This window comes from Natator depressus, chromosome 14 (genome assembly GCF_965152275.1).
Source record: "Natator depressus isolate rNatDep1 chromosome 14, rNatDep2.hap1, whole genome shotgun sequence".
In the NCBI taxonomy this organism is placed as follows: domain Eukaryota; kingdom Metazoa; phylum Chordata; order Testudines; family Cheloniidae; genus Natator; species Natator depressus.
The window spans coordinates 9,041,690-9,068,518 of NC_134247.1; the positions used below are offsets into that span (position 1 = coordinate 9,041,690).

Genomic DNA, 26,829 nt, shown 5'->3' on the forward strand with positions numbered 1-26,829 from the left:
ACCCGGGATGAGTTGAAATGACTAAAGTTGTTGCTTCAGATCACTATTTGATGCCAACAGGGCTGGCCTTATAGTTTACAGGACTCCAAACTGTTCTGAAGAGGGGAAATCGAGCCATGCATTACCAGAAGGGACCTACAAGCAAGTCAGCTCATTCCCTTTCTGGTGCCATTGTAGAAGGCGGCGATAGAGCCAGCATGTCAACTGGAGTTTTGAAATCCAGGTGCAAGGTCTTTCTGAAGGTGCCCTCGCTCAAACAGAAGTTATGGGCTTGATGCAGGAACGCTGAGTGAAATCCTCTAACCTAAGATCATGTCATGCTAGTCATGCAAGAAGTCAAACTAAATGGTTCCTTTCTGGCCTTAACACCTATGAATCTATGACTCTACGTGAGCTGTACAGCTCATGTGGGATGAAAAACACTATGCCACAGCTTACTTTGCTTGGGTTCATGGCCAGCCCTGGATGCAAACACCACAAGGGGATTTTACAACACAAAGAAAAATAAAACATCTAGAGCCAGATGGGTTGGGATACTAGTAGGCAACAGAACAGCCCATCTGCTTCCCATCTTAGCACACGCCCCGGTTAGATTTCCACTGCACTAGCAGAGACAGGCTCAGTCAGAAAACAAGGACTCCAGGTCATCTTCTCCCTGTCAGGATGGCCAATAAAAGTTGTGTGTAAGCTAGAAATTTCAGAGAGCAAATTATGCTGGTACAATAATAATGATGTATCCAAAAGAAGACATGGTTTCTTCCATTCATCTCAATTAGAGGCAGCTGGGTCAGGTTACAAAGCTCCTTTCACTGTGAATTTTAGAAAGTAATTGAAGAGATGGAGAGACAAGGCAGACAAAGCCTAAGCCAGCATCACGAGGCAAGGATACGAGAGATTATTCCTGATTAGCAAGGAAGAGGGAAAAACCACACAACGGCCGAAAGCAGCAGAGCCCTAAGAAGGACAAAACATTTCGAATGGACTTTTATGACTTTGCTAATTACTCTGCTAATATAGAGCTTGACTGTGGCTTAATCAAGTGTCAAGGCTCCATTGCACTATTCAAACAACATAGACAGGGTAATATTTTAAAAAGTACCTAAGTGACATAGGAACCTAAATCTCATTTTCAAAAGACTTGGGCCCCTAAGTGTCTTAGGCACCTTTGAAAATGTTAACTAAACCCCCACCCCCGATGGGACACAACTGGTGGATGAAGCAGACAAATGGATTGGGCTGGGTTGGAAGGATGAGAGAACAATAAACTAAACAGTTTAGCAGAAGGCAACATTGCTGTGCCCCTGGGCCAGAGTATGAACTGTGACTCGGTGTATGTCTTCACTGCAAAAAATAAACGGTGTCTCAACTCAGGTTAACATAGCAGCAAAGACACAGCAACTCCGCTTTCAACATGGGTTAGCAGCTTCAGTTCAACCCTAAACTTCCCCACCGGCTTTAACTCGAGCTAAGACTGTTCCTAAGCATGCTGATTGTACTTAAATCAGAACCCAGCAATGCATAAACCAGTAGCAGATGTCTTCTCCCCCATGCCAGCTCGGCTGCACTAGCTGGCTCACTGGGGGTGGGGCAGGCAGAGTCCAGCTTTTGCTGAATCCAATTCCTGCCTGCCCCTCTGTTCTCGCAGCAACAGCTCTCCCACTTGCACTGTGGGTCACTGCCCTGTGCTGGCTATGTAAAAGGGGATCCTTATGTCCCTTTACTCCCCTGCATGGGTGCACAGAGCAAGCCATGATTTTGCCCTGGATTAGGAGTGATGCATTTCTGTCTTTCTAGTTTTTCATACCATGTTCTTCACTATGGTAGCTCCATATGGCCGACTTTTTTACCATCTACAGTTACAGGTATATATGCAGATGCACCCATATCTGTACATAAACACACACAGAGAGCTTTGGGGCCCGAAAATTGCACTTAGCCAGTCCCCGTGCTATTCACAGAGCATGGGGGTGGGGCGGGGGAGATAGGCAAAGCGGGAGGCTTGCAGCTCCACTCTGGGGAAGTTGCTCCCTCTCACAAATCGACTGGAGTTTGCCAAAAGGGGCCACGCTCCAACAGACCTTGGGACATCATTTGAACTGGGACTTGGATGCTCAGGAGTGAACGAGTTGCAATGGAAGCTGGAGGAACATTGCGTTGGGGCAGAGGTGGGAGTCCCCTAGAGGCAAATGGGATGAACTATTGTTTAGGGCTGTAGCCAGGGACCAAGGGAAGGGAGCAAAGGCTAGAGAGGCAGTGGTGGTACTGGAAGGAGCTGATGGATCTGAGTGGCTCAGATGGCTTTTCTTGGCAGAGACAAAGCAGGTTCTGCCCAATTGGGGGAAAACAACTGATGTTGTGTTACTCTACGCATCTTATCCCTGCAATGCTGGCACAGTGTGTGCCTGGGAAGTTTGCTGAGACATGGCTGGTCAAGAGCCAAACACAAAGCTGTGTCTGTCAGGACCAAATCTCTCACAGGGCTTGTCTACACAGTGCAGTAGTGTGCAGCAGTGGGGTGTGAATTCTAATGCACACCAACATGTCTCCCACTAACTGCCCTGTTTAGACTCTGCTGGTGCACACTAGAAATGCTCTAGTGCAGGTTAACGTAGCCCTTTTTCAAACACCACTATGTTAATAAGCAGTAGGGAACTCTTACGTGTGCGCCAGCTGTGACCCAGGGACCACTTCATACTAAATGCCAGAGGGCACAGGGTGCACAAAGTTTTACAGGGATCCCCTGGGTTGTATATATGCATACTAATTTGCCAAAGGGTGGCATGTGAGGTCTCTACCAAGAGCCAGTAGCCTGCAGGTCATCATAATCACCACAAAATGTATGGATGGATAATATTTACGAAGTTATTTATCTGTACTAAAAATTATGTTTTTAAGGACTTGGAGGTAAGGCAGGTCACCACGAGGTGACACGCCTCAGACAGGCTCCTTTCAGGCAGGAGGTAATGGACACTTATCTCCCTGTCTGGTCATATGTGTATTGTAGGCTTCACAGTGTAGGCCTATTTGCACATTGAGCCAGATGCTGATTAAGAGATTCCACCAGAAATCTACCAGAAAGGAGTACCCAGGAGACAATCACGAGCAGGGGGAGGTCCTGATTGTGAATAAGGACAATGGATTGTTCTGATATATCTGGGGTGCAAATGGACATCCGGGATCTTTCACCGTGGGGGCAAGCTGACAAGCACAACTTGTCTCATGAATGGAAGATCACAGCCAAGCCTGACTGTAAAATACTGGAAGGACTTTGGGGTGAGCATCCCTCTGTAAGACAGGAAAGTATCTAGTTAAGTAAGTCTAGGTTCTAGAATGTGTATTATGATTATATTTTATAGGTACCCATTTGTTTCAATACTTCTGCTAGCTAGCACTTGACTCTCTATACTCTGCTAAATAAACTTTTCCTTGTTTTCACTATAAACATATCTAAGTGTTGCGTGTTAAACAGAGCGGTGACCTGAGATGGAAGCGGTCGGCTGGAATGTACTGCTTCTTCAGGAGCAGCGAATCTGTGAATATTGTGAGTGTCCAGTGGAACAAGGTCTGGATCCTCCAGGGAGATACACGGGGGTTGGAGCGTGCCTATTGTTAACCTGCAGAGAGAGTGGGGCCTGGATAGGCCTGGAGGAGAGTGTGTGTGTTGCCTGTGGCCAGTGGAGTTGTGGAGCTCACTCCCAACAGGCCCAGACAAGGATTTCTCATGCTAAGGACAGGTGGTAGCGAGGTGCTTCAGAGCTCTGAGTACCTCCAGGAGGTGCCTCACAGCTCTGAGTATCACATCATGGTCTACGCAGGCCAGTTGGTGTGCAACGCGTTGCTGTGCCTTAGAATTCACACCCCGCTGGTGCATATTACTGGTCTGTGTCGACAAGCCCGAAGACATTGTTAACAGGCTTTTCCTCTGCAACACGTTAGTAAATATTTAACTATATTCAATGTAGCTGTCACCTGTAGAGCTAGGGTGTTAAATCTGGAGACTCATTTCAGTCCAAGTGAGAAAGAAAGGGGCTTAGTCCTGCTTTACCCGCAAATCTCAGTGCATCCTTAACCCTGGAGCGGACGCCCCCTTAATTCTGGTAGCTGAAAGACACCCATCCCCAGGGAAACATAGCCAGGTTCCTGGGCTCTTATGGAGCCTGGCTGAGTGAGTTGTTCTCTGGCTGAGAAGCTAATGAGGAACCATTAATGAGAATAGTATTTATACAATTAAATCCCTGGGCGCTGTGCTGGAAACATCCCTTTCGGTCTCACCATCTCTGCACAGCAAAAGGTTCTAATAGCAGAGCCAAGCAAACTGGAGAGAATTAGATTAGAAATAATGAGCTATCCCTCCTGATGAAAGTCAGTTAAGGGCAGGGGATGAGCATGTTTGGGCTGCCCCATTTGTTTACAAGCTGTATTATCTCTCTATTTCTTCGATCTGCAGCATTAACCTGTGCTCTCTCTCACTCACTCTCCCAGCACAGTTCAAAGCACCAGGAACATGTTTTAAATCAAATGCGTCAAATAATTGGCTAAACAAATCTAACCGCAAAGGGATATTGTGTTGGTTTTCTGCCTGTGATTCTTCATGTTAACAATTTCCAAGTTGTATTCACCTTGAGATAAGAAGGGATTACTTTCAGCACTGCCTTCCACAGCGTACTTAGCACCATTAATTAAAGGAAAAGCATGTGCATGAACGGAAATCAGAGAATTCATTTAGAATAATAAGAAGCATGGTAGCCGAGACAAACTAAAAGACGTGCCCAGTCCATAAGAAGCGTGTGTGGGCCTGCAAATCCTGGCTGTGGTTACAATTTGTCGGTCCTCAAGCAACAGCAGGCCAGAGCTACCAAGGATAAAGGCTGAGGCCACAGATTTGCTCCCTTCCAGTCCCACTACTAGAGGTGGCTCTGATGGCAAGTCAATTCCACCTATGACCTCACAAACAAAGGAAGAGACAGAGTCAGCCTGCAGAGCTCCCATGTGATTTGAAACAACAAACCCTAAATGGTGGCTTGCTTTGCTTGTGCTGCCAGGCATAGGCCTTTTCTCAAAACGGCCCTAGTTTTTCACTTTGCATTTATAAGCAATTGGTTTTTTTAAGTCTGTGTATTTTTTGGGTAGCAGTTAGTCAAACGTAGACCCATCTGCCAAGCCCCCAGCGAAGATGTCAAGTTGTAAGCATATTTCCAAACAGTGTCCAACACAGTTTTGAGCCTTGGATCTCAGCTACGCTATGAGAAGCCAGCAGGGTGTGGGAGCTGGTTACCACACAATAGTACCCAACATGGCCAAACCATGTTTCAGTCTTGCAGAGTAAGTGGGGTAGACCCAGATTTCAGCCTCGGACTCTGCAGATCACAATGGCTCAATAGACATGGGGTGAAGTTTTCAAAAGCACCTAAGTGACTTAGAGTATGTCCACACAGCCATGGGCAGCACATGAACCCCCTGTTCAGGGAGCCTAGTGTCCAGCCCTGCCCCTTCTACCCCAGGGTCCGTCCCTACCCTACCACACCCTATCCTTCTCCCCTCCCCTGCTGGAGCCCCGAGCCCCACCTGCAGTCAGAGGATCCCTGCCACAGCCAGCTCACTGGCCACCCCGAGTCCCAGTCCGCCCAAGCCACAGAGGACACAAAGATGTGATCAGCCTCTGCATTTTACTGCATAGCTGTTACCACCACGTGAGATACACGCATGAGCTTTTTGGGTGCCCAAACTGAGAACCCTTAAAGAGGTCTGACAATTCAGAGAGCAGGGGCTGGTACATAAACTCCCTAGTCACTCCCGAAAATCTTAGTCAAATACAGGCAGAGAAAAAATCTTGGCTTTTGACTTTGCTTCTCCTTCTGAACTTGTAAATTCCAGCCAGAGTTTAAGGCAGAACAAGGGAGCAACTCTGCCTCCTCCTCCTCCTAGGATGGCAAAGGTATCGGGCCATCTGCTTAATCCCCAAGGGACTAACACTACAGTGATGCAAATGCAATGTCATGATGCCATGATCGCGCCAGTGATCAGTGATGCCACGGAGGCCCTGAGTTGGACAAGCCTTGCCAGTACTTCAGAAGCAGGACATCCCTGGAGCAGAGCTCGCCAGGCTGCACAGGTACTGCATGAGAGCTCTACAGGAAGCACTGGTGGCTTTTGGGCACAGCTGCTGTCTTTCAGCAGATAAAGCACATTTGAACCAAGGCTGCCACGTGACTATGCTCCAGTCAGAGCCTTCACAAGCCTCTGAGGTTTTGCTTAACAGGTTTCACAAGCCTCTGAGGTTTTGCTTTCTTTGATTTCCAGGCATGTGAGGTTCACGCCCGCTGAGTCTCAGATGGAGCTCCGAGGTTCACTTAAGGCACCCGGGCTGCATAGTTTGCAGAATTTGGCTCAAATGTTTAAAACATTTTTTTTAAACAAATGGAAAATTTTGCAATTCAGAATGGGGGCTACATTCTTGTAAGTACCTGCCTGGCTTTCCCTGCCAAGTAGAAATGCATGCACCTCAAAGGAAAATGAAGAGCTAAAATCAAGGCTTCCCTGCTGCTGAAAGAACTGATGTGGCAGAGACCTGGGGGTACTTTAGTAATTGCTGGCCACATCAGCACCATTGTGCAGGGTCATTCCCAAAATATTGCATCCTGCAGATGCTATTTGCAAGACAGACTGTATAGCCCCATTGGATCCATGTTTCAAGTGTTATAACCTTAGTGCTAGAATTACAATGGCAAGGCTAAATGGCCAGCATCATCCCAAGCATCCCAAGTCTTTGGCACGGAAAGCAAAGAACTCCTGCCCAAGAAAGGTCAAGAATAAGCACCTTTTCCTCCCATACCATAAACACCCAAACCTTTGAGAACATTGATTGTGATACTTCCAGCACGCGGTCATCTGGGGTCAGACACACCACTTACCTGCTACAACTCCAGCAATGTAGACAAAGCCAATCCTTGCTGCTCCATGCACCATTTCAAGGGGAACCCCAACCAGAAGCTGAAGAGCAACATTGAGTCCAAGGTGTTCTATCCTGGGGCAAAGAAAGATACCATTAGTTGTGTCCTTTCTAACTGTGTTTTCCCCTTGTTTCCCACAATGTAATGATGTCTTGGAAGAGGAGGCCAAGTGAGCCACAATCTAGATTCTAATCAGATTTCTTTGGCTTAGTCTATGTAACTTTCATGCATTTTTTTTTTTTAGCCACTGACCTACAGCTGATTTATCATCAATATTCATATCACATGCTCTGATACCTGCATTTGGAGAGACAGGCAGCTATCCCTGGGCATAGGTTTTGTCATGAATCCATGACTGCAAACTCCACCACAGTGGCAAGGGGATAAAAACCATGACCTTTGTTTAAAAGCTAAACAAAGCCAAAGCCAAAGCCTAAGGAAGACTCACTAGTAGTAACATTGCGGGTTTTAGCCTTGCAGGCTGCAGCCACTAGAAGACAATTTTGGCACATGAAATTGAACAGATCTGACATCATCCAACAAAGAGAAGTTGTGATGGATACAGTTCACATTCCCCAGTCATTTATTACAGGCTACCATGGTGGATTCCTTCAGTGAATTTTGTGGATGGATATTATGTTAGATTTTTACTATTCCAAAAGAATATTACAAAATAATCCCCAGATGAAATGGGCTAATTCTAGATAGGTAGAGTGCACTCCCTGATTTTTCCGTTAAACCTTTTCATAAGAATCCTGTCTTCTCCTAAGATTACACCAAATTCTCTTCATCTTCCATGTTATAAGGGCCGCTATCTTCATAAGAAGACACTTCACCCTCTCAATAGCATTGGTAACGGATTGCTATGACATGAAGTCTCAGATTCAGACCAGCGGTTTTAGGAATGCTCCACACATTACTCAGATTCAAGCCTGTTACAATGTGAACCTGAACAACAAAGCATGGCCTGGCCTAACGGAATATACGACATGGGGAAAAATGTGTGAATCAATGCATATAGCAGGAATGTAGAGCCATGGACTATTCACTGTGCACTGACCCACCAAATACACTGGGTGATGAAGACGGTTAAGTGAAGGCTATGTTTGATTCAGGGGCTAGGAATGCAACTGAGAGAAGATTCCTGGTTTCCTTCTATTGTCCAGCTCCACAAAATCAAATCCTTTTGGGAGTGTGCTTGACATAGTATTTTAATCTATATAATGGAAGTTCTCCCTTTTGATGCCAAATTGTACTCTGAAAAGATCAAGCTTTGGTGGCACAGGTATTACTGATAAAAAGACAGTGAGTAAAATATCCCGCCTGAAAAGATTTTTATCGTACCAAGCAGATGCTATGAAATGATTTCACCTTTAAGTGAAACCCTGTTCAGTGTAGTCCTCATAAATTGTCAAAGCATAATTGAAGCTACTGATGCATGTATAAAATTAGAAATAGCTTCTGCATGGAAATAAATAGCAATACTAGAGAAAAAGCACGGTTACTGGAATCAGGGGACCCACAACCAAGCTGTTCAGAGCACGTTACATCACTTATTGCTTTTACTGCTAATCCTCCTTTGCAGCCCTTAGGTCCTTTCAAAGACCGCAACGTTCTTTACAAATAGCAACTGAGCCTCACAACACTCTTATTACACTCTTTTCACACATGGGTACAATGGAGTACAGAGGAGTTAAGTGACGTTCAGCCACGCAGCAAGACAGTGGCAGAGACAGACAAGAGCCCAGGAATCTTGACTCTCAGTCTTCTGCTCTAACCACTTGACAGTATGCCCTCCCGCTCTGCACATCAATTTGACATGTGAGTTTCAAGGCAATTCTAGGTTACACACAGCTGTCCTATGACAGTTCCTTTTTCACCTTGCTGATACACAATGCAGCTTCAGGATTCATGCTAGCAGGCCCCACCCCACGCTCCATGTCCTAACATTTGCTGGGCCTATCCCTATTTGCTCGTAGCAGCAGCAGAAAGAAGGTAGAGATTTCATGTTTGGCTGACATAGGGTGGCTTCATGTGGGGGATCTATCAAGTGCAAGGAGGGATTGTGAAAAGCACTCGGGATTGACCTAGCTCTGCTCCCACTAGAGTCAATGATTCAATGCTGATGGGCTGCAGCAGAAACAGAGATAGGCCCATGCTGAGTGCTTGTGCAACTCCCACCTACAGTGCAAAACACAGCGTCAAGGCTGCCTGCGGAACTCCAGCCTGTCGTTCACCATCCCTACTGTGCACGTTAACAAGTGCCAACCTGCGTGGGAGCCAGGCGGAAAGCGTGAATCCCAAGCAGATGCATCTGTGAAAAAAAAGACACTGATGCTGTAGATTTCCACTGTGTTTGGTCATGAGTTTAGAACAGCAAAGATCTTACATCTAATCAACAACACTTGGCACATAGCTATTGTTTTCTATTTTTTAAAGCATCATACAAATATTTACACATCCCCTTTGCTACTAAAGGATTCCCAAGTGTTTTAACGATGGTACTCTGGCCTCCCGTATGCCATCCTAGATAGTTCCTGGTCACCCGTGGTGTTCTCACCACCCAAATGGCCAATCAGTTATCCTGTCCCCAGTGCCTTAGTCATCACTTATCTTGGGTTAGGTATATTTAGTTCTTTTGGGCTTTCCTCATGTTAGCATTGTGATTTGCCTAATGTAAATATCAGGGAAATCTTCCTGCTGTGGAGGCTGTAGAATATTCTCCCTGGGTAGGTGGTGGAAGCTGCATCCTTTGGGACGTTTTAAACTTAGGCTGGACAACTAGACCTCGTTCTGGAAGGTGCAATCCTGTCCTTAAGGAAGATAGAAACAAACCTATTAAGACATCAGCCTCTCTCTAATTTCTAATATTCTCTAATAATCCAATCCTCCCGCTGCGTGCCCCCCCCCAACATTTGTTCTGCAGTTTATCATTATTGGACATTTCTGTAACCTAACTGAATGTGCTTATTCTGCTTGCTCTGAGCATTGGAGCCACTGGGCATAGTCATTTTCTTGTGTTCATTCTGCTCATGCAGGTACAGGGGACTCAAGCACTTAGTTGGGAATGCCTACTGAAAGTCAAATAGAGATCACAGGAATGAATCAGAGCATCTCACTGCCCTTGTATAGAAGGAAAACAAGAGACTGATACTTAGTAACCATCCTGGGGAATGTCCAACATTTTAAAACCAAGCAACTGTCCTTATTTTAGCAAGGCAGCTTTTGCAGGCAAAGCTTATTCTTGTTAGGGACTCTAAAAGCTATTTCAGTGGACCTGACACATGTGCCTGTTCTTAAAAGCGTTACCAGGAGTGAGCCTATTCAGCCCACTTTCCCATCAAGCTAAGAGCATCAGAGGTTCCATAGTCAATAAGCACCCATAAAACATAATTAGCTTTCTCCAGCTCTGAATGTGTCATTCTTGAAATGACAATGTAACTGATTTATTAGGACGTTAGCCTTCTCTGGGACCAAACAAATGGGACTGAGAATCAATGCAAGTCATTAGTTACGGCAGTGTAATAAATGGGTGGGCCCCCAATAATCAACAGCTGCTTTGCATGAAAGCAGAAGGGCAAAATTTACAGCTTCGACTTGGCTTTCAGGCCTCTTTATAAAGCTCTTTCCATGAGGATGGAGACACAAACAGTGCATTTTTGGAATCTTTCTAGAAGCACAGCCAGCTGGCCTTAGCAACTGCCTTCTTCTCCAACACCTTCTGACTGTCACTTTCATTTTTAAAAAAAAAAGCAGACAAGCGCAGTAAATTAAGAAATGCAAATTACCATGTTAAAGTCTCAGCAGGAAGTATAACAGCAATAGACTCCACACCACTGGATTAGCCTGCCCTTTGAAAATGAGATGGGAATAATGGGCTCACAGTAAAATGATTATTACCTTTTCGGGATTTATCTATTCTCCTGATACGAAAGGTACTTAATACAGATAAGTCAGCAATAAATGACCATTTAACCATCCAACTATTGGATGCTGCTTCCTCATAAAAACTGCTACAGGGTTTATTATTCAAGCAGGACTGTATGTGGTTTTGATGGTTATGTATCTACATGATTTAGAATTCATTGCAAAAGTAATGAGGCTCTCTGGGATAAATCTCAAATATTTACAAAGGTTAGACGTTCGATACTGTCTTCAGTATCGCCTCCCTCCGAAACCAGCCAGGGCTGTGAAGTAAACTTGGTAAATAAAGGACTTGGCAAACTTTTCAAGCAAGATGTGTGACTAACACCAGAGCGCTGCTTGCTAAGGCGAAGTGGTGACATTTCATGGATTGGAAAGCCCTGTTACAAACAATAACGAAAGAAGTTTAAACACTAATAATCTTACCTTTCATTCAAATGGATCCCAAAGCAGTTTGCTATTTTATCTGATTGTACAAGCTATATAATACACATACGCCCATGTGTATGTATACACAAGGTATACAAGTACATATTATGGAGAGTTAGGCCTACATTTTTGACCTCAAGGTAATTCATGCACATGAGTGATTCTCAGGTAAAAACACAGTGAAAACAAGGCTCTTGAGGTTTACTGTGAGGAAAACTTGCCAAGGTCAGCACTATACATGCCCCTACCTGCCTGAGGCTGACCAAAGTGAGTTTACCTCACACTAAAACTACAGTGCCTAGTCTTCACTGTGGCCAAGTCTACGCTTAAAATTTAGGTTGACCTAGTTACATTGCTCAGGAGTGTAAAAAATCCACAGCCTGGAGCTACATAAATAAACCGACTAACCCACACTGTAGATGCCACTAGGTGGATAGAAGAATTCTTCAGCCTAGCTACCGCCTCTCGGAGAGGTGGATTAATGACAGCCGTGTAAAAACCCCTTCTGTCACTGTAGGGAGTGTCTACACTACAGCACTACAGGAGCACGACTGCAGCACCATAGCTGTGCTGCAGCAGCACCAGTAGTGTAGACATTGCTTCAGATTTTACCTCAGGATAGCTCAGGGGCATTAATTATACTGAGGTAAAAAACACAGCTTTTTGACAGTGAAGACAAGCCCTGGGTTGCTGCTCAATAGTTAAGGTTGAGAGTAACTTTCTGTTATAAGGCCAATTTTCCCCTCATCCTCGCTTGAGTTCCTCAAAGATGGACCTTTCCACTTCACATTTTGCATGTGTGGTCTGTGTCCTGTCCAGCAGAAGCGCCTCTTTCTCTGCCCTCCACTATCTGCCCTCACCACCCTCCAGCTGGAGATGTGTTTGGACAAGGCTGTTTTTGGAGGGCCATGGCATGCAGGAGACACAGGTGTTTTGGAAATTTCTTCTTTGCCCTGTCTTTCAAACAAAATTGGCTCCTCCTAGGAAATTTACATGATGTTTACTTGAAAGATCTGGGTGAGATCTTATGCACAAGACCAATTGTGAGCTGAGGAGAGAAGTTTAGGGAGCTATTCACTAGCAAATTAGGAAGATCAGATGGATCTTTTCAGCATTTTAGTGGGCACCACTGATTAGATTTCCATTAATCTTTCATGTAAGGGGAAAAAAAAAAAAGGAAGAGTCTCTAGCCATTTCCTTGTAAGGTTCGAATTATAAACTATCACAGAGAAGTTTGTCACGGTGATATTTCCAATGAAAAATTTAGGGAAAAACCACAACTTATCTATCCAGACATTTGCAAAGAGAGAGATCACTGGCGCGCACACACACAAAAGGAGCATGCACATTTCAGCCGTTTACAGGCTTTTCTGTGGTGCTGTCATCACTATGGCATCTGAGCACTTCACAAACACCAATTAAGCAAGCCTCATAAAACCCCTGTGGGGTAGAGAGGTCCAGGGAATGGGACACTGGGCAGGAAACAGGGATTCATAAGACTTGGATTCTGTTCCCAGCTGGGCTTGCAGACTCCCTGTGTAACTTTGGGCAAGTCCGTTCATGCTGTGCCTCAATTTCCCCTCTGATTGTCTGTCTGTCTTGTTGCCTCTTCAGGGCAAGAACAGTCTCATACTGTGTGTTTGTACAGAGCCTAGCAAAATGAGACTCCGATTTTGATTTGGGGCCTCTAGGTGCCACCAAATACAATAAGATAGCAAAATATTATTAAGTAATTATAGATTATAGGCACAGAGGGATTAAGCAACTCACCCAAGCTCACACAGGCTGTCTGTGGCAGAGTCAGGACTAAAACGCAGACCTCTTGAAACCCAATCCAGTACTTTAGCCATAAGACCAGATTTCATCTCAAAGCCAAATGTGGTAAATTGGGTAAAAAATTCAGCTACATTTTTGCAGATTTCTTCTCCAATATCCACCTAGTTGTACTTGGGGGAAATTGGGCAAATGGACAGTTGGGGAAGCGCAGAGCTACATAGCCCCAGATATGTATGTCGGGGTCACTGGCTCAGTAGTGAGAGACAAGCACCACCTATCGAATCACTAGTGCCATTTCCTCCAGTGCAAGGACTTTGAAGGTAACCCATCTGAACAACAGCCCAGTATTTTACCATGTCCCTCAACAGCATGTGATTTCTTCTACTTCACAGAATGGCCGTTTGCAACTGAAAAATCTTTTATAAAATCCAATTCTGAACTGATTCAAGTCAATCTCTCTCTCTCTGGAAACTCAGCTGTGGGGAACCTCTGAAATTTGTGAAGTACTCACCCGGCATGCATGAATATGTAGGTTAGGTACCTCCAAGCCTGAGCACGGAGCTGAGGATGATACACTAATGAGTTCTTCAGGTATAAAGGATGGGTGACTTGCAGCACAAATCTGTCCAATACCACTCCGTTGTAAAGAAAAAAGGCAACCTAGAAAAGCAGGGAGATTCCTCAGTTAATGAACACCATCGCTCCACAGAAATAAACTACAATTCAATATCCAACTTGCGCAATAGGTTCCCCCAGCTATTACAACATGCTTATATAGCACTATGAGAGTACTAGCCATTTACAAACATGAATGATTACAAGGTTCCTGCTCTGAGGAACTAACAAACTCCAATTAAGATGCATTTAAAAAAAAAGGCCTCAAAACCAAACAAAATTGTAAATCTACATACAACCTTTCACTGCAAAGGACCCAAAAGCACTTGACAAACTGCATCCGGACAGCATCACTGAAATGTAGACCCCATGAGCAGGGAAGTGAGGAAAGCGGAGGGGTAAGGACATGTTTTATTGAAGAATGATAAGGCAAGCACCTACCCCTTATGAAAGGTACCAGAGTCTTTAGCATGCGTGCAGAACCTTGCTTTGTATTGTCTCCTTCTAAAGAACCCCGGGTGAGTAAGCTCCATAGAAACCAAATTTATCTAGCTCAAAGGCTGAAGGGGATTTGGACCAAAGGCACAAGAGGTTTTAGGTTTTCCACTGGCACCACCCTTTGCCTAGTGGCCCACTGACAACTAACTTAAGCAGAACTTTGAAGCTGTACTGAGGTACCACACCAGAAGCTCATGCCATGGAAAGCATCAGATGAATGACCTAGACTTCTGCTTTTGGAGACCTCGGTTCCAAATCTCCCATTTACATGTGAAAGTGAATGTGCTAGTTTCACCCTAGTCCCTATTCACGCAGATCACCAAATGAGCACAGAGTGTGGCCCCAGTGTCAATGCGGGTTCAAGAGAGGCAGGTGCATTGGCAGAGCCACGGTCTGTACGTGTGGGGTAAAAGTCTCCCCACACTTGCTCGCGCTCTGGGAGGGGTTTTCAGGAGCGGCGCAGTAGGATACCTGCCTCTACAATGGTGATGGCAATCATGAACCAGGGCGGAGGACAGCAGGTGTAACTGTCGTAATACCACTTCCGGTCTATCTCGCGTGGCAGGGTCTCATACGCAACATGTCGAATTAGCCTCTGGGACAGGCTTAGTCCCGACTCCTCCAGCAGTGCCTTGCTGCACAGCCTCCTGTTCCCCTGCAGAATGGCTTGGCGGAAGCTATTGGACCTTTTGTTGCTCATCTGAAAAGAGAAAAGGGAAAAAACATGAGCCCAAAACATGGGCCAGTGCAACTTCTCAGGTGGGAGTACTACCAACCTGGGGCCTTGTGAGCCTAGGCTCAGTGTGTCTGTCTGTGGGGAATGTTACCAGGCTGGAGCAGCGGGATCCAGAAGATCAGAGTCTGTGACTGTCATGAGGCAGTGAGTTCTGTCTGACCAGGGCAATATGAACTCCCTTTGATGGTCAGGAAGTCCCATAGCCCTTCCCACTCCTGATGGCCTGTTCCCTTATCAATCTTTTGACTCACTTCCCTTTGGAACTAGCTGTCAAACAACATACATTAAGCATCCTCCATTTCTTCCTTCATGATCAGGTGGGTTTTCACGAGATTTCTGAAGCATTCCCACTGTGGCTCAACCTGTGATCTATGTACTCACACCTTTCCAGCTCTTCAGGACATGCATTTTATCTGTTGTAAATGACATATACATTTATGGCACCACATCACTAACAACTGTGTTCCTAATTTGCAGCAGTTGGTGCTAGTGCAGATTTTACACAGAGTTTCAAAGGGAAAATACTAAACTTGTATTGTGTACCAAAATGATCACACTAGCTACAGTAGACAACAGATTTAACTAATATTCAGAGAATCCTAGCTATTATAAGATTGCAATGTTGTTGGTGATTTTTTTAAATTGTTACTATAACAAATAGAGGGGCAGATTTTCAGACAGTTTGGGCTTACAACTGTGTGACTAATTTGCATATGCAAATACCATGATTGAATATGTTCAGCATTAAACTTATTATCTTTTTGAGCACACAATTTCCCAGTTTGCACGCACAATAAAAGCACTTGCACTCACAAATTAGGCATATGGAATTGTGTGTCTAACTTGTCTTAAAAATCAGGCCCTAACTACCTGGCAAAGCGATAATTGGCCTGCATGGCAAACAAACCTGTTGCACAGCAGCATCACATAGCTGCTATATAATATGCCTGGTTTTCTCTCTGGATGAGCCCTTGGTTCCGTGGGATTAGAAAGTGAAAACATTTGTTTGTGGATGAGGGAGATTGTGGGGGAGTGGATTTTGCATTAGCCAGGCTTTTACATGGACAAATACTACATATGCAGTGAGGTGAATTTGAGGGACTCCTTCCAGTTCTGAGTGAACAGGTGTCACATCTCAAAAACTACCAGCAAACCGGCTGAGGACAAAACCGGGCCAGTGAGACTGAATTACCTTCACAGCCCTAACGGGAGTCCCCTCCCAGGCAGGTTCGAGGCACGTCAGTCGGGCACTGTCTTAGGGGAAGCATGCAGTTCCACTGCCCACTCTGAGGCCTGTTCTGCGGCCCCAGGGGAGGACTGTCGAGCTAGCACCACTCACTAGCAATCAAGATGCATTTACAAAAACTGAAACGAAAACGGAAAGTCACACAAATGCAAGTGGAACGCTCAGCACAGAAAACACACGTACAGCTGTCAGCATCCCGGCTACACTAATAGAGCTGGAAAAAAGGCTCTTTTAAGGGAGACACCTGGATCTTATTCTGCATCGTAATTTTAATTCTCATGTGATAAGCTGCTGACAATAAACTAGGTGTGCACGCACCCTGCCTTCAAAGCAATTACAGCCTCCCATTATTGTTCATGCTTGAGTATTACATTCCCGCCTAATCTAAGTGCAGCAGAACTGACCCCCTCTCCTCACCCTACAAGCGGCAAGAAAGCACTACGCGCTAGCCAAAAGCCAAGCTGCGGACCTTTCCCCTAACTTACTGCATTTTCGCAGCCTCGTAATCCAAAAGCATCTGCTCCAGCGCTGAACAAAAGAAACACAGTTCAACAGCACGGGCCTCTCTGCGTTCTTAGATCACTTTGGTTTTGGCTAATATCCTCAAGATGGCAAAGCCTGAACCTTGTGCTTTCAGGCACGCGTAGGCTGTTGGGTAATTGTTCCAAGCTGCTTCAAGCCTACTGATCATTGCAGTAAGCAACATGGATTTAATTGCTGTGAGGCAGAGCCCTGGGCCATTTTGGGTGACCACCTAGTAGCCTGGCATGGTTTTTTGAGCCTCATGCACACGCACTGAGATCCAGCATCACAGTTGCTGCACTTTCATTACCATACTTGTACAACTGGGGTGGGTGAGGGCGAGCTCCTTTCTCTCCTTTTCTTACTATCCCTCCATCTCTGCCTCACACTCACTGGGAAGTCAAAGTAGGAAATAGAGAAAAATTCCACCCTCTTCCCCCCCCAAAATTTTATTTTTGTTTTCAAAAATCTAGATAAAATTTTTCAATTCAAAATGAAAGTTTTCATGACAAAATTTTTCAGTGAAGAATGTTGAAGTGAATTATTTTTGGGGACGTTTCGGTTTAGCTCAGACAGCTGCTCTTCACTGAACAAAAGGAAAACGTCAACTAGTTCTCGCGCCTCGTGACACAGAATACCAATGGCTACAAGCAGCGGTGTGGGCTGGCCAAAGTCGTAGCTGCTTCTTCTTTCCACCCTTTTTATGAGTGTTTCCAACGAAGGCAGATGCAAGTTTTACAATCCCGGGCAGGTCAGTGGGTTCATCAAAGGGCCATGGCCACCACACTGAGCAAATACACACACTGCCAACAACCTTATTCAACGTCTCCGGCCTTCAGCAGAAGATACAGAGTGCAGCAAAAGGATGTGGGTGATGTAATAGAACAGCCAACAGCTTGGGCAAGATTCTGTGCTGCCCCTGTAAGGGGGGCAAAGATACCCCAAAGAGAGGGAGGGCTAAGCTGGCTTCAAACCTCATGTGTGGCCTCCCGTGTAATGACAGCTCTAGGATCCTATTTGCCCAGAATCTTTGTAGGGTTGTGTGCCTGGTTCTGCCCACGATACACCCTGCCTGTCCTGGACCTGGAATACAACCTAACCAGAGCTTGCCAAGGGGTCCTCAGAAGGCAGCCTTACAGCCGTGTTCCTGTGGTGCAGGAATCCTCCTCCCAACTGGATCCCAGGCTTTTCAAACCCCTTTATGCCACTCCAGACCTTTTACTCAGCATAAAGGGGCTGAAGCAGTGGTCAAGAATCTCACCCAGTATTTCTGTCCCAGCAAATAAGTCTTTACTTAATGTTGACGAAGCGTATTTAGCTATGGATTACTTGTGGCAGAGATGTGCTGACATCCCCCCGTTTCCTGTGTAAAGCACATTTAAAATGCTGAGGACTCTACTGTCTGGAGAAGCAGGCATCTATTTTGTGTTCAGCGCCCCACAGACTGTCAGTGTGCGCTCTCTGGCGGAGACTTTACTTCTGTTCTCTCTTGCTTCACTCTTTTTGCAATCAAAACCAAATAGTAATTCCGGCTGAAAGTGTGTGTTTGCCCACTGAGTCTGGAGAAACTTAACAGGCCCCAAATGCTGCAGATACCTCTCTCTGCTCAGCAGTGATGTGTTAACAACTTATTTTCCTGGCTACCGCGATATGCACCACTACCCACCATGTTACATCAACCTACAATCACAGAAAACCATTGTTTCCATATTCAACAAAAGAAAGTGATAGTTAGAGTTTAGAACTGAGCAGTGTTGCCAGCCCTTGGCAAATGATCACATTCTCTCTTGACAATACATATCACCATTGTAGAGATTGGTGGGGGGGAGGGGGGAGTCAGTTTGGAAACACGAGAGGCCCCAGCATTGGTTTTGCCATAGATGGTTTGTTTGCAATTGTTATTCAGCTCTGGAATAGGGACCGATTTCATCCTTACTGTACTGGCATAGGATTCCCAAGCGTGACAAGGACACAGTTGCATTCAGCACAGGAATGTGAATTCAGAAGTCCTGCAGTGCACTAGTATTAAACCAATTAATGATACAGCACTGTCCAGCCAAGCGCAACAGGAAGGGCAGTATAAAGTGCTCAGCATTGGCCTAACTCTGCTCCTACTGAAGTCTCTGGTAAAACTCCTTGACTCCCGTGGGCAGGGTTGGACAATGCAAAGAGCTTTTGCAAATCCCACCCTGCATGAACCGAGTCCCACAATCTCCCCAGGGACTGGATATTTTTATCACCAGTTTTCACACAGGAGCTTGGAGGCAATACAGCAAAGTCAGTGGTAGAACCAGAATTAGAACCCAGGAGTCCTGAATCCCAGGGTCCTCCTCTGATTACTAGGCTGCACTGCCTTTGAATGCTACCATCGAGTACAGAGTTCAGCATTTTTTTTTCAGGAGACAAAGGTTAAACACAAGCTCCACACACAAGCAGAAATGGAAGCTCTTAGCGAAGCTATTTGCTCAGCAGAACCAAAGATGAGACGCCTTTGTTCCCACCGCTAGCTGTGTTCACGGTCCCTTAGCTCTACGAGGTGTTCCCGTATTCGATCACATCTGGATGGTAAAAAGACAAAAGAAATTGGTAATCGCTGGAAAGCGGCAAATGTTGGCATCATGAGACAGAGTGAAAACCCTCAGAGAGTGCCCTGATGTCTCTCCGGAGAATACCTGCGTCCACTGGCGCCGACGCTGTGGGTGCTCGGGGCTCAAGCACCCATGGGGAAAAAAAAAAAAAAAAAAAGAGAGGTGCTCAGCACCCACCAGCCACAGTGATTCTGCGGCCCCCGGGGCTGGCCCACAGATCAGCTGTTTGACGGGCCCCGGAGCTGGCCATGGAGCAGCCAGAGGCTGGTGGGAGGTGCTCAAGGGAGGGGGGGCAGGGAGGAGCAGGGCGGGAAGAAGCAGAGCAAAGGCAGGGCCTCGTAGCGGAGTGGGGGTGGAGCACCCACCAGGAAAAAGAAAAAAGTCAGCACCTGTGCCTGAGTCTTTCAATGTTCTTCCCCACCAAGCCCTATAAAGAGCCCACATGCAGGAACAGCAAAAAGGAGGAGGAGTTGCACTGAATTCGGTTACCGTCACACACAGTAATGAGCAGCCCCTCCTCTTGTCTTCCCTCCCAGCCATAGAGACAAATGTACTAATTCAACGACAGGTGCAAATAGCAAAGACAGCCCCACTCTACCCAGCTAGGAAACGTTAGCGACAGTGGTCCCTTCGACATTTACAGTGTCATTCTAGCTCTCTGGCAGTTATATTTACAATCCACACAGTATTCTAACTGGCTTTTAAAGTATCCATTTGGACCTGGCCCTAGTAATGGGGTGTTCTTTAATCTCGGTTAAACTAGCTTTAAATGGGTGATGTATAAGAAAAACATGTTTTTAATCTAATCTTCCTGGGGACTTTTTTTTTTAAAAAGATACATTAAAGAAATGTGGCATTTTAGAAAACACACTGCACCGGCAAAATTGTATTAAACGAGTAACAATTGTTTCCCCGTTACGTAGCTTTCTTTAGAACGCCTGTAAAGGAACTTGTCCCTCTAGTATATTCGCTCTGCTGCAGGAGGCTATACTGGGCCCTTTCAGACAGACACAGCAATGGGACTCTATCCATTTAGCATCTTTTACAACAGTTGGTGAACTAATTCTCCATTATCTTTATGAAAACCCTAAAATATCTTTAAATTGCTGAGGATTTTCTGAGTCTATTTTGCTGTCAACTAGATTTAGGTGCAAATAGTGCAAGGTGTAGGGCTAACTCCTGCTCCCCTCAGTCACACAAGCAAGCCACTTCACTACTACTTGTGTGAGTAAAGTGAGCAGCTTTTGTCCTTGAATCATTCTATGAAAAGTCTGTGCCAACTTGTTCTCTTATCATTCTACCCTCTGTCTTCACAACAAGGGCTGTGCTTAGAACAGGAATCCTGGGTCTGTGGACTCCAGTTGCCAATAAATTGTGCTGAGAAGCCTCAGAATTTTATTTATTTGGATTTATAGAAAGATAAGGTGATATCTGTCCAAGCGCTCTGCTATTACCCACTTATAGTTAATTCAGACAGAAGGCTATGGGATCAAAGTAGATAGGGCAAGGAATCTGTCTCCTTGCAAGGGCCAAATGTGGTCCTTCGAAAGAGAATGCATCTGATATTCAGCATACAGGGTCTTAATCAATAAAAGCAATTGCAAATGAAGTGGAGTAAGAGTCTTGCATTGCTTCAGTGCATTCTACTGGGTTTCCAAAAACTAGAAGCTTTGCTGGCTCTTCATATAGATGTTGGAAGGGATTTGGTAAGGTAAGAAGATGGTTTATGGTGTGCCACCTCTCCAATGGCGGATTACAGCTCAGGATACAGGAAGAGGGTTCAAATTCACCCCAGCCGTCACACCACTGAAATCAGCAGCTTCACACCAGGAATGAGTCTGGCCCAGAATCTCAGTTAATTAATATGGAGACAATGTTTTCAGCACCACCCCTGCCATAAGATGCACATTACAGAGCCCAGGAGAGGACATGCAGATCTCTTCTTTCTCTCAGGATATTTTTTTTTGACTCGCTCTCCAATGGATCTTCTCCCAGCTCTCCATGTGTAAAACTACCACTCCAGAGAGATGAATGGAGGCAATGGGGCAGCTGCCCATTTCTGGCAGGTGGGTGTCCGTTTGCAGCACCTGAGTTGCTGGTGGGGCATTGCCCAGAGCTGTCACAAATAAGCAGACGGTGGCAGCTCACTACTTCTCCTGCTTGGGTGTCCCAGGACCCGGATGCTCCCCTTGGATGTACGGCTCTCTAGGGCTGGGTGAGCTGACCCCTTTGACGGGAACTAGGGAAGGGCAGCACATCCCTTCCAGGTGCCTGATGCAGCGTCACTGTTCTAGGAACCTGCCTTTGCGCAACTTGTGCACCTGCTCTTGGTGTGGACTTGTTCCAGCCCAACGCAGATCCCCCACAGCCTTGCATCTTGTGTCACCATTTACTCCCGGTGGAGCGGGTGTACAACGCTACCAAACCACAACAGTAGCACTTTACATCCGTTCAGCACAGGCACACAAGATGCAGGGCAGCGCGGAGTCAGGCCCCTTGCCTCTTCTTAGTCCCCACATCCATTGCTCATCATCTAGCAGTCTTTTCCGACAATCTCACTGCTACTGGCATGAAAGCCTTCTCCTCTGCTGCTGCTGCCACAGGTATCTCCCGGTCTCTCAATCAAATCTCACTTGTAAACAGTTCCAATTTCCTTTACCTGTCCTCGCTTTCCTCTCCTGCTGCTGGCTGCTCTAGAAAGGCATTATTTAACAGCATTTCAAGGATGCAGATTGTCATGAAAGACACTGGGCTCAATTTTCAATGGAGGAGGGAGACAGAAGGAAAAGCTTGGGGAGCGGGCTTGGGGAGGATGGAAAATGGCAAGATTCCTACTGCCGGGAATTTGACTTCTGCTGGAGGGGGCTGGTTGTGTGTACTGAGCCTCTGTTCGGATCAGGCCCCAAGATAAAGAGCCTTCATGCTGGACCCTGATTATAGCTACGGCCCAGTCACGTGCAAATGCTCCAGTGCACGATAGAGCTCCCAAGATCCAGGGCCACTGAGTGGGGATACAGCAGAAGTCTCAGGACATGATCCGAACTCCACTGAAGTAAATGGGACTTTGGATCAGACATTAATTTCATGAACTCCTTCCGTCCCCTGAGAAAGCTGGGACCCAGGGCAGTAGAGACAGACAGAAAAACAGCAGATTAAGTAACTACTTCTGCTTGGACTGAAGCTGGATGAGAAGCCTGTTTTTTCTTTGGAAGAATCCAATCTTCCCAAATAGAGCCTCCCATATGGTCACAATTTACTTACTTGATTTTGGAGGTTATATAATATTGGTATTTATGAGCCAAGCATTTAATCACCAGCTGAAAGAACACTGAGTCCATTGTTGGCTCACACATTATTGTGGATCCAGAAATACAGGGCAGGCTACCCCATCCTCTCTTCGTGCAACTAATCTGCAGCTTCTTTAACGAGCATGATATTAAAGCTGCAGGCAAATGGGTGTATAAAGTATTATATGAAAAAGGAACAAAAGCCACACGCTCATTCAGGGCTCAGTCTCCTCTAAATGGCTCTCTATTATTCAGGATGCAAGGGAGAAAGAAACCTCCTTTGGCAAACAGCCGAATGGGCACAGGCCTGTAATGGTGGCAGAGCTCTGAACCTGTAGGCACACAGCTCACCTCTGATGGCAAGGGGGTTCCTTGCCGTATAAACATCCCAGACAAAATGGAGCCCAGAGTTTAGCTCTGAATATCTCCCCACTTTCAGAGTGCTCAACATCTGGGGTGCTGTGTTGAGTCCGTTCTAGAAAAGGGACTAAACTATGCCCGCTTGGATCTGGATCTGAACTGTTTCTAAGATCAAGGATTTCCAAACCCTCAAGCCATTGTAAGGATGGGCCAATGCGCCATTCCAATCTAGAACCAACTTTCCCCATGACTTCAGATCGAGAGCTTTGGGTCAACCTGATCTTGAAAATCTGGAAGTGTCAAAATATTATATCACAGGCAGCTTTTCACAAGATCCACAATGGGAGCTTCTGGGTACTGAGCATTTTGAAAAATCAGACCCACTTCATTAGGTGCCTAAATGGGAGCTGCTATGGGCCAAAAAACTTCAATGTTCTCGTCCCTACAGACACCTGTCCCTTGGCTCCTGTCTCTGCTGAAATCTATTAGAGAAATCCCTTTAACTAGGAATTAGTGAACTACTTCACCTCAAATAGGACGTTCCCTCCCACCCTGAACCTTTATCCAAAACTCAAACTGAATCTTAGAGGTTCAGGAGACCCACGTCTCACCAGCAGCAGCTCTGGTATTAGGGGACCATCCTAGAGAAAAGTGAGAAAGAAAAATCTGACATATACATTTAATATCACAACTGTGGTACATCCCCTTCACAGCTAGTAATTTACTAATGCAGCTCTTCCAAAGAAAGGATCTTTTCAGGGGCAGCTGCCCCAGTCCCCTGACTTATGAGGGGCACACTCCATTAGAGTATTCCCAAAATACCACAAAGAGGGCTGCTTTCAGTCCAATTTTCTGCCCCTAAGAGCCTTGGAAAAGCATCAACTTTTGCCCACTGAGCCTAAACTGGCTACTTTTAACACATCCAACACACTGTGACATGCAATTTGCTCAGCCTCCCTGCCCCATAGGATTCTCCCAGAGTCAAAGCACTAAATAGGAGAGGTTAACACAGGCCTTTTAAAAGCCTCCATCAGATTCAGTTTTATAACCCACTTTACTCATAAATGCTGCTTTTCCAATCAATTTTGCTTTCAAGATTCACACTTATTTCCTTCCCTCATCCCACACTTCCACAAAGCTCTACAGTGGATATGCGTAGGCTCTCTCCAAAGCACACAGCTCAACATCAATTTCATTTCCCGCATATGCTTCACATCCTCCTCCTTTTCATATTAACATATGAACACCTTCCTGGAGAGCCTCCACTGTCACAAAGGAAAAACCAAGGTCTTTTCTTTAACCTGGCAGTGGATTTTTAATTTGAGGAACCATAGAAATTACAGATGGAGAAGATCTAATCAGTTATCTAGTCCATTTCCCAGCCAGCGCAGGATTGCTCCCTGTTCAGTATTTTGTCTTCACTAATTTTAAATGTCCCAAGCTCTAGAACATCCACCCCTCCCTTGAGAGAGACATACCCAGTTGGTAGGTCTCACTTTCAATGCGTCTCCTAATGTTTCCCTTTTCAGCACATAATTCCATCCCTTCTAGTGAATTCCCTTTGAACAGCATCCAAATAATTCCTCTCCTACCTTGGAATTATACACTTCAAATATTATTATTTCTAATGTAAAGGATTTTTTCAGGAAATGATTACTAATTATTATTATTATTTTGGGGGAGTTCCATGGCTCGTGTTCTCTGGGAGAACAGCCGATATGATCACAGTGGTCCCTTCTGGCCTTGGATCAATAAATATTTCAGACCATCATGTCCCCCCAACTTAGAAGACTCAGTTTCAGATGGTAAGTTGTGTTGCTCATGGGACAATGACAAGAGGTGAAGCATCTCAACGCTGCTGAATGGAGGGATACAAGTAACTGCTTTCACAGTAAATTCTAGCAGTCACAGCCTTCGGACCCAATTATATTACAGCAATGCTGTAGCCTGGCTACAGGCATATAGCAAGAGAAAAGACATTCTATACAACTCTTAGGCCCGTTCCCACAAACACTTACACGTGCTTAACTTTACTACCATAAGTATTCCCACCAGTTTCAAAGTTAATCAAGTGTATAATGCTTGCAGCACGGGGGCCTAATGTCTTTATTCAAATGTCTCTCCAAAACACCAACACCAACTGACACACCAGAAACTTGTGACCTTTCATTTTTGGTTTAGCCGTTGGGAAGAAGGTTGAGGGAGTGGAGACTTCTGAGCTGAAAAGAGCCCAGATTTAATTATCTGAAGTGACTGAATTTTTTTTAAATGTATTTATACCATTTCATAATTTTATTTATATATATATAAATTAAAATGGCCATTTAACTTGACATCTTGTGTATCAAGTTTCAGCTGTAAGTGATTTGAAACAGCTGAGAAATCATGGCTTAGGATGGAAATTCCTATGCCAAATTCCACTCTAATAAGTGCAATGATCAGTTACTAGACTGTTTCATTGGAGAGAACATTGTCTCATCTGCTGCTGCATATACCATGTATCAGATGGGCTCAAAATGACACACAAGCTGAGCGTGCTCAGACAGCACCTCTTGTATCCCAGTTATTAGATTTCAAAATCCTGGCACCGCCCCATGATAGCTCATATAATGGGATGCGTGCAGCACTTTGTATGTCAGCAATGACATACGAATCATGCACTAAGCATTATGTTTTATGTATTGGACATACATAATATACACACCAATGGGGCTCACTGCCACTGAAAATCTTCCCCCTATACAGAATTTTATTAACTCCCATTATGCGAGTTTCGATAGGGGTTGGGTGCCTACTTGTCACTGGTGTCTTTAAACGCCCCCCCACCCCCCGCCCCGATAAGTGCTGCAGTAAACAGTATAATAGCAGTCTCTCCCCACAAATATCTCCCAGTGCTGTAAGTTCACCTTCACGTGACTGAGGTCTTCCCACCCCATCCAAATAGGAGGACCGTATTTGAGACCCACTGATCAATGTTTGTTACACTGTCCCCTCTGTGCTATGCAGACTATGACATACTCACTTCCTCTAGCTAGGCAGAACAAGGAACACACACTCATCAGTAGGTTATATACTTCCTCCGGACAGAGGAAGATTATCCCAAGCTTTTAAGGCCAAGAGTTTGGATCCTGGATAGGCCCCCACTTACGGGGCAGACACCATCTCAACCAACACCAGGGACTGAACCAGGGACCTCCAGAGCTAACAATGAGTCTTTACAGCTCGAGCTCAAGAGTCAGGCTGTCAAGCTGAAAGTTGTAACAGGCCCATGTTCTCTGTGGCTTAGGCACAGAGGGAGACATGTGACACTCGCTGACGAGCGGGGTATCTGCCCTGCTTTACAGATTGGTAAACTTAGCACAGAACAATTAAATGACCTGCCCAAGGCTGCACAGGAAGTCAGAGGCTGATCAAAGTTTGCTACACTGCATCAGATGTGTAGCCCATCTAGATCAGAATCTTCCTCTCCAACAGTGGCCAGTGTGATTGACATCTGTCACACCAAAGGCTGCAGAGCAAGGTGCATGAAATCCTGCCGCCGTCAATTGCGGGTTCATCTGTCCCCATGAGGAAATCTTCTACCCTCTAAGAGCTAGAGATTGGCTTAAAATGAAACATGAGGTTTTATACCCCTTCCAGAACTATTTCTCTTCTTTCCCCTCACCCCCAGTATTTACTACTATAGCTCTGGATGTTAGCCAAGAATAGAACCCAGGAGTCCTGTATTCCCAGCCAGCAAGACAGCCAAAGAGAAATGGAGTGATTTAAGTGTTTTTGCATGGTGGAGCTGAAGGTCCTCCATGAGGTTAATAATTAAGCTGGGTTGAGGGACAGTGCAGGAGGCTGCCCTTCTCCAGCAGGTATCACTCACAGGGCGCAAAGGAGAGAAGAAACTGGG

The 26,829-nt window shown here is 45.5% G+C and overlaps 1 protein-coding gene across 2 annotated transcripts in view; it reads right to left on the bottom strand.

Moving 5' to 3' along the window:
- The window catches only part of RHBDL3 (rhomboid like 3), a 125,191-nt gene that overhangs the window by 19,207 nt on the left and 79,155 nt on the right, over positions 1 to 26,829 (bottom strand). The window contains exons 4-6 of one of the 2 annotated variants that reach the window (XM_074971932.1): positions 14,668 to 14,892; positions 13,621 to 13,739; positions 6,912 to 7,024 (exon numbers count right to left, since the gene is read on the bottom strand). In XM_074971932.1, coding sequence (XP_074828033.1) covers positions 6,912 to 7,024; positions 13,621 to 13,739; positions 14,668 to 14,892 — 457 coding nt within the window. Of the gene's footprint in view, positions 1 to 6,911; positions 7,025 to 13,590; positions 13,740 to 14,667; positions 14,893 to 26,829 lie in introns of both variants that reach the window. The other variant, XM_074971931.1, reaches the window with a different exon arrangement.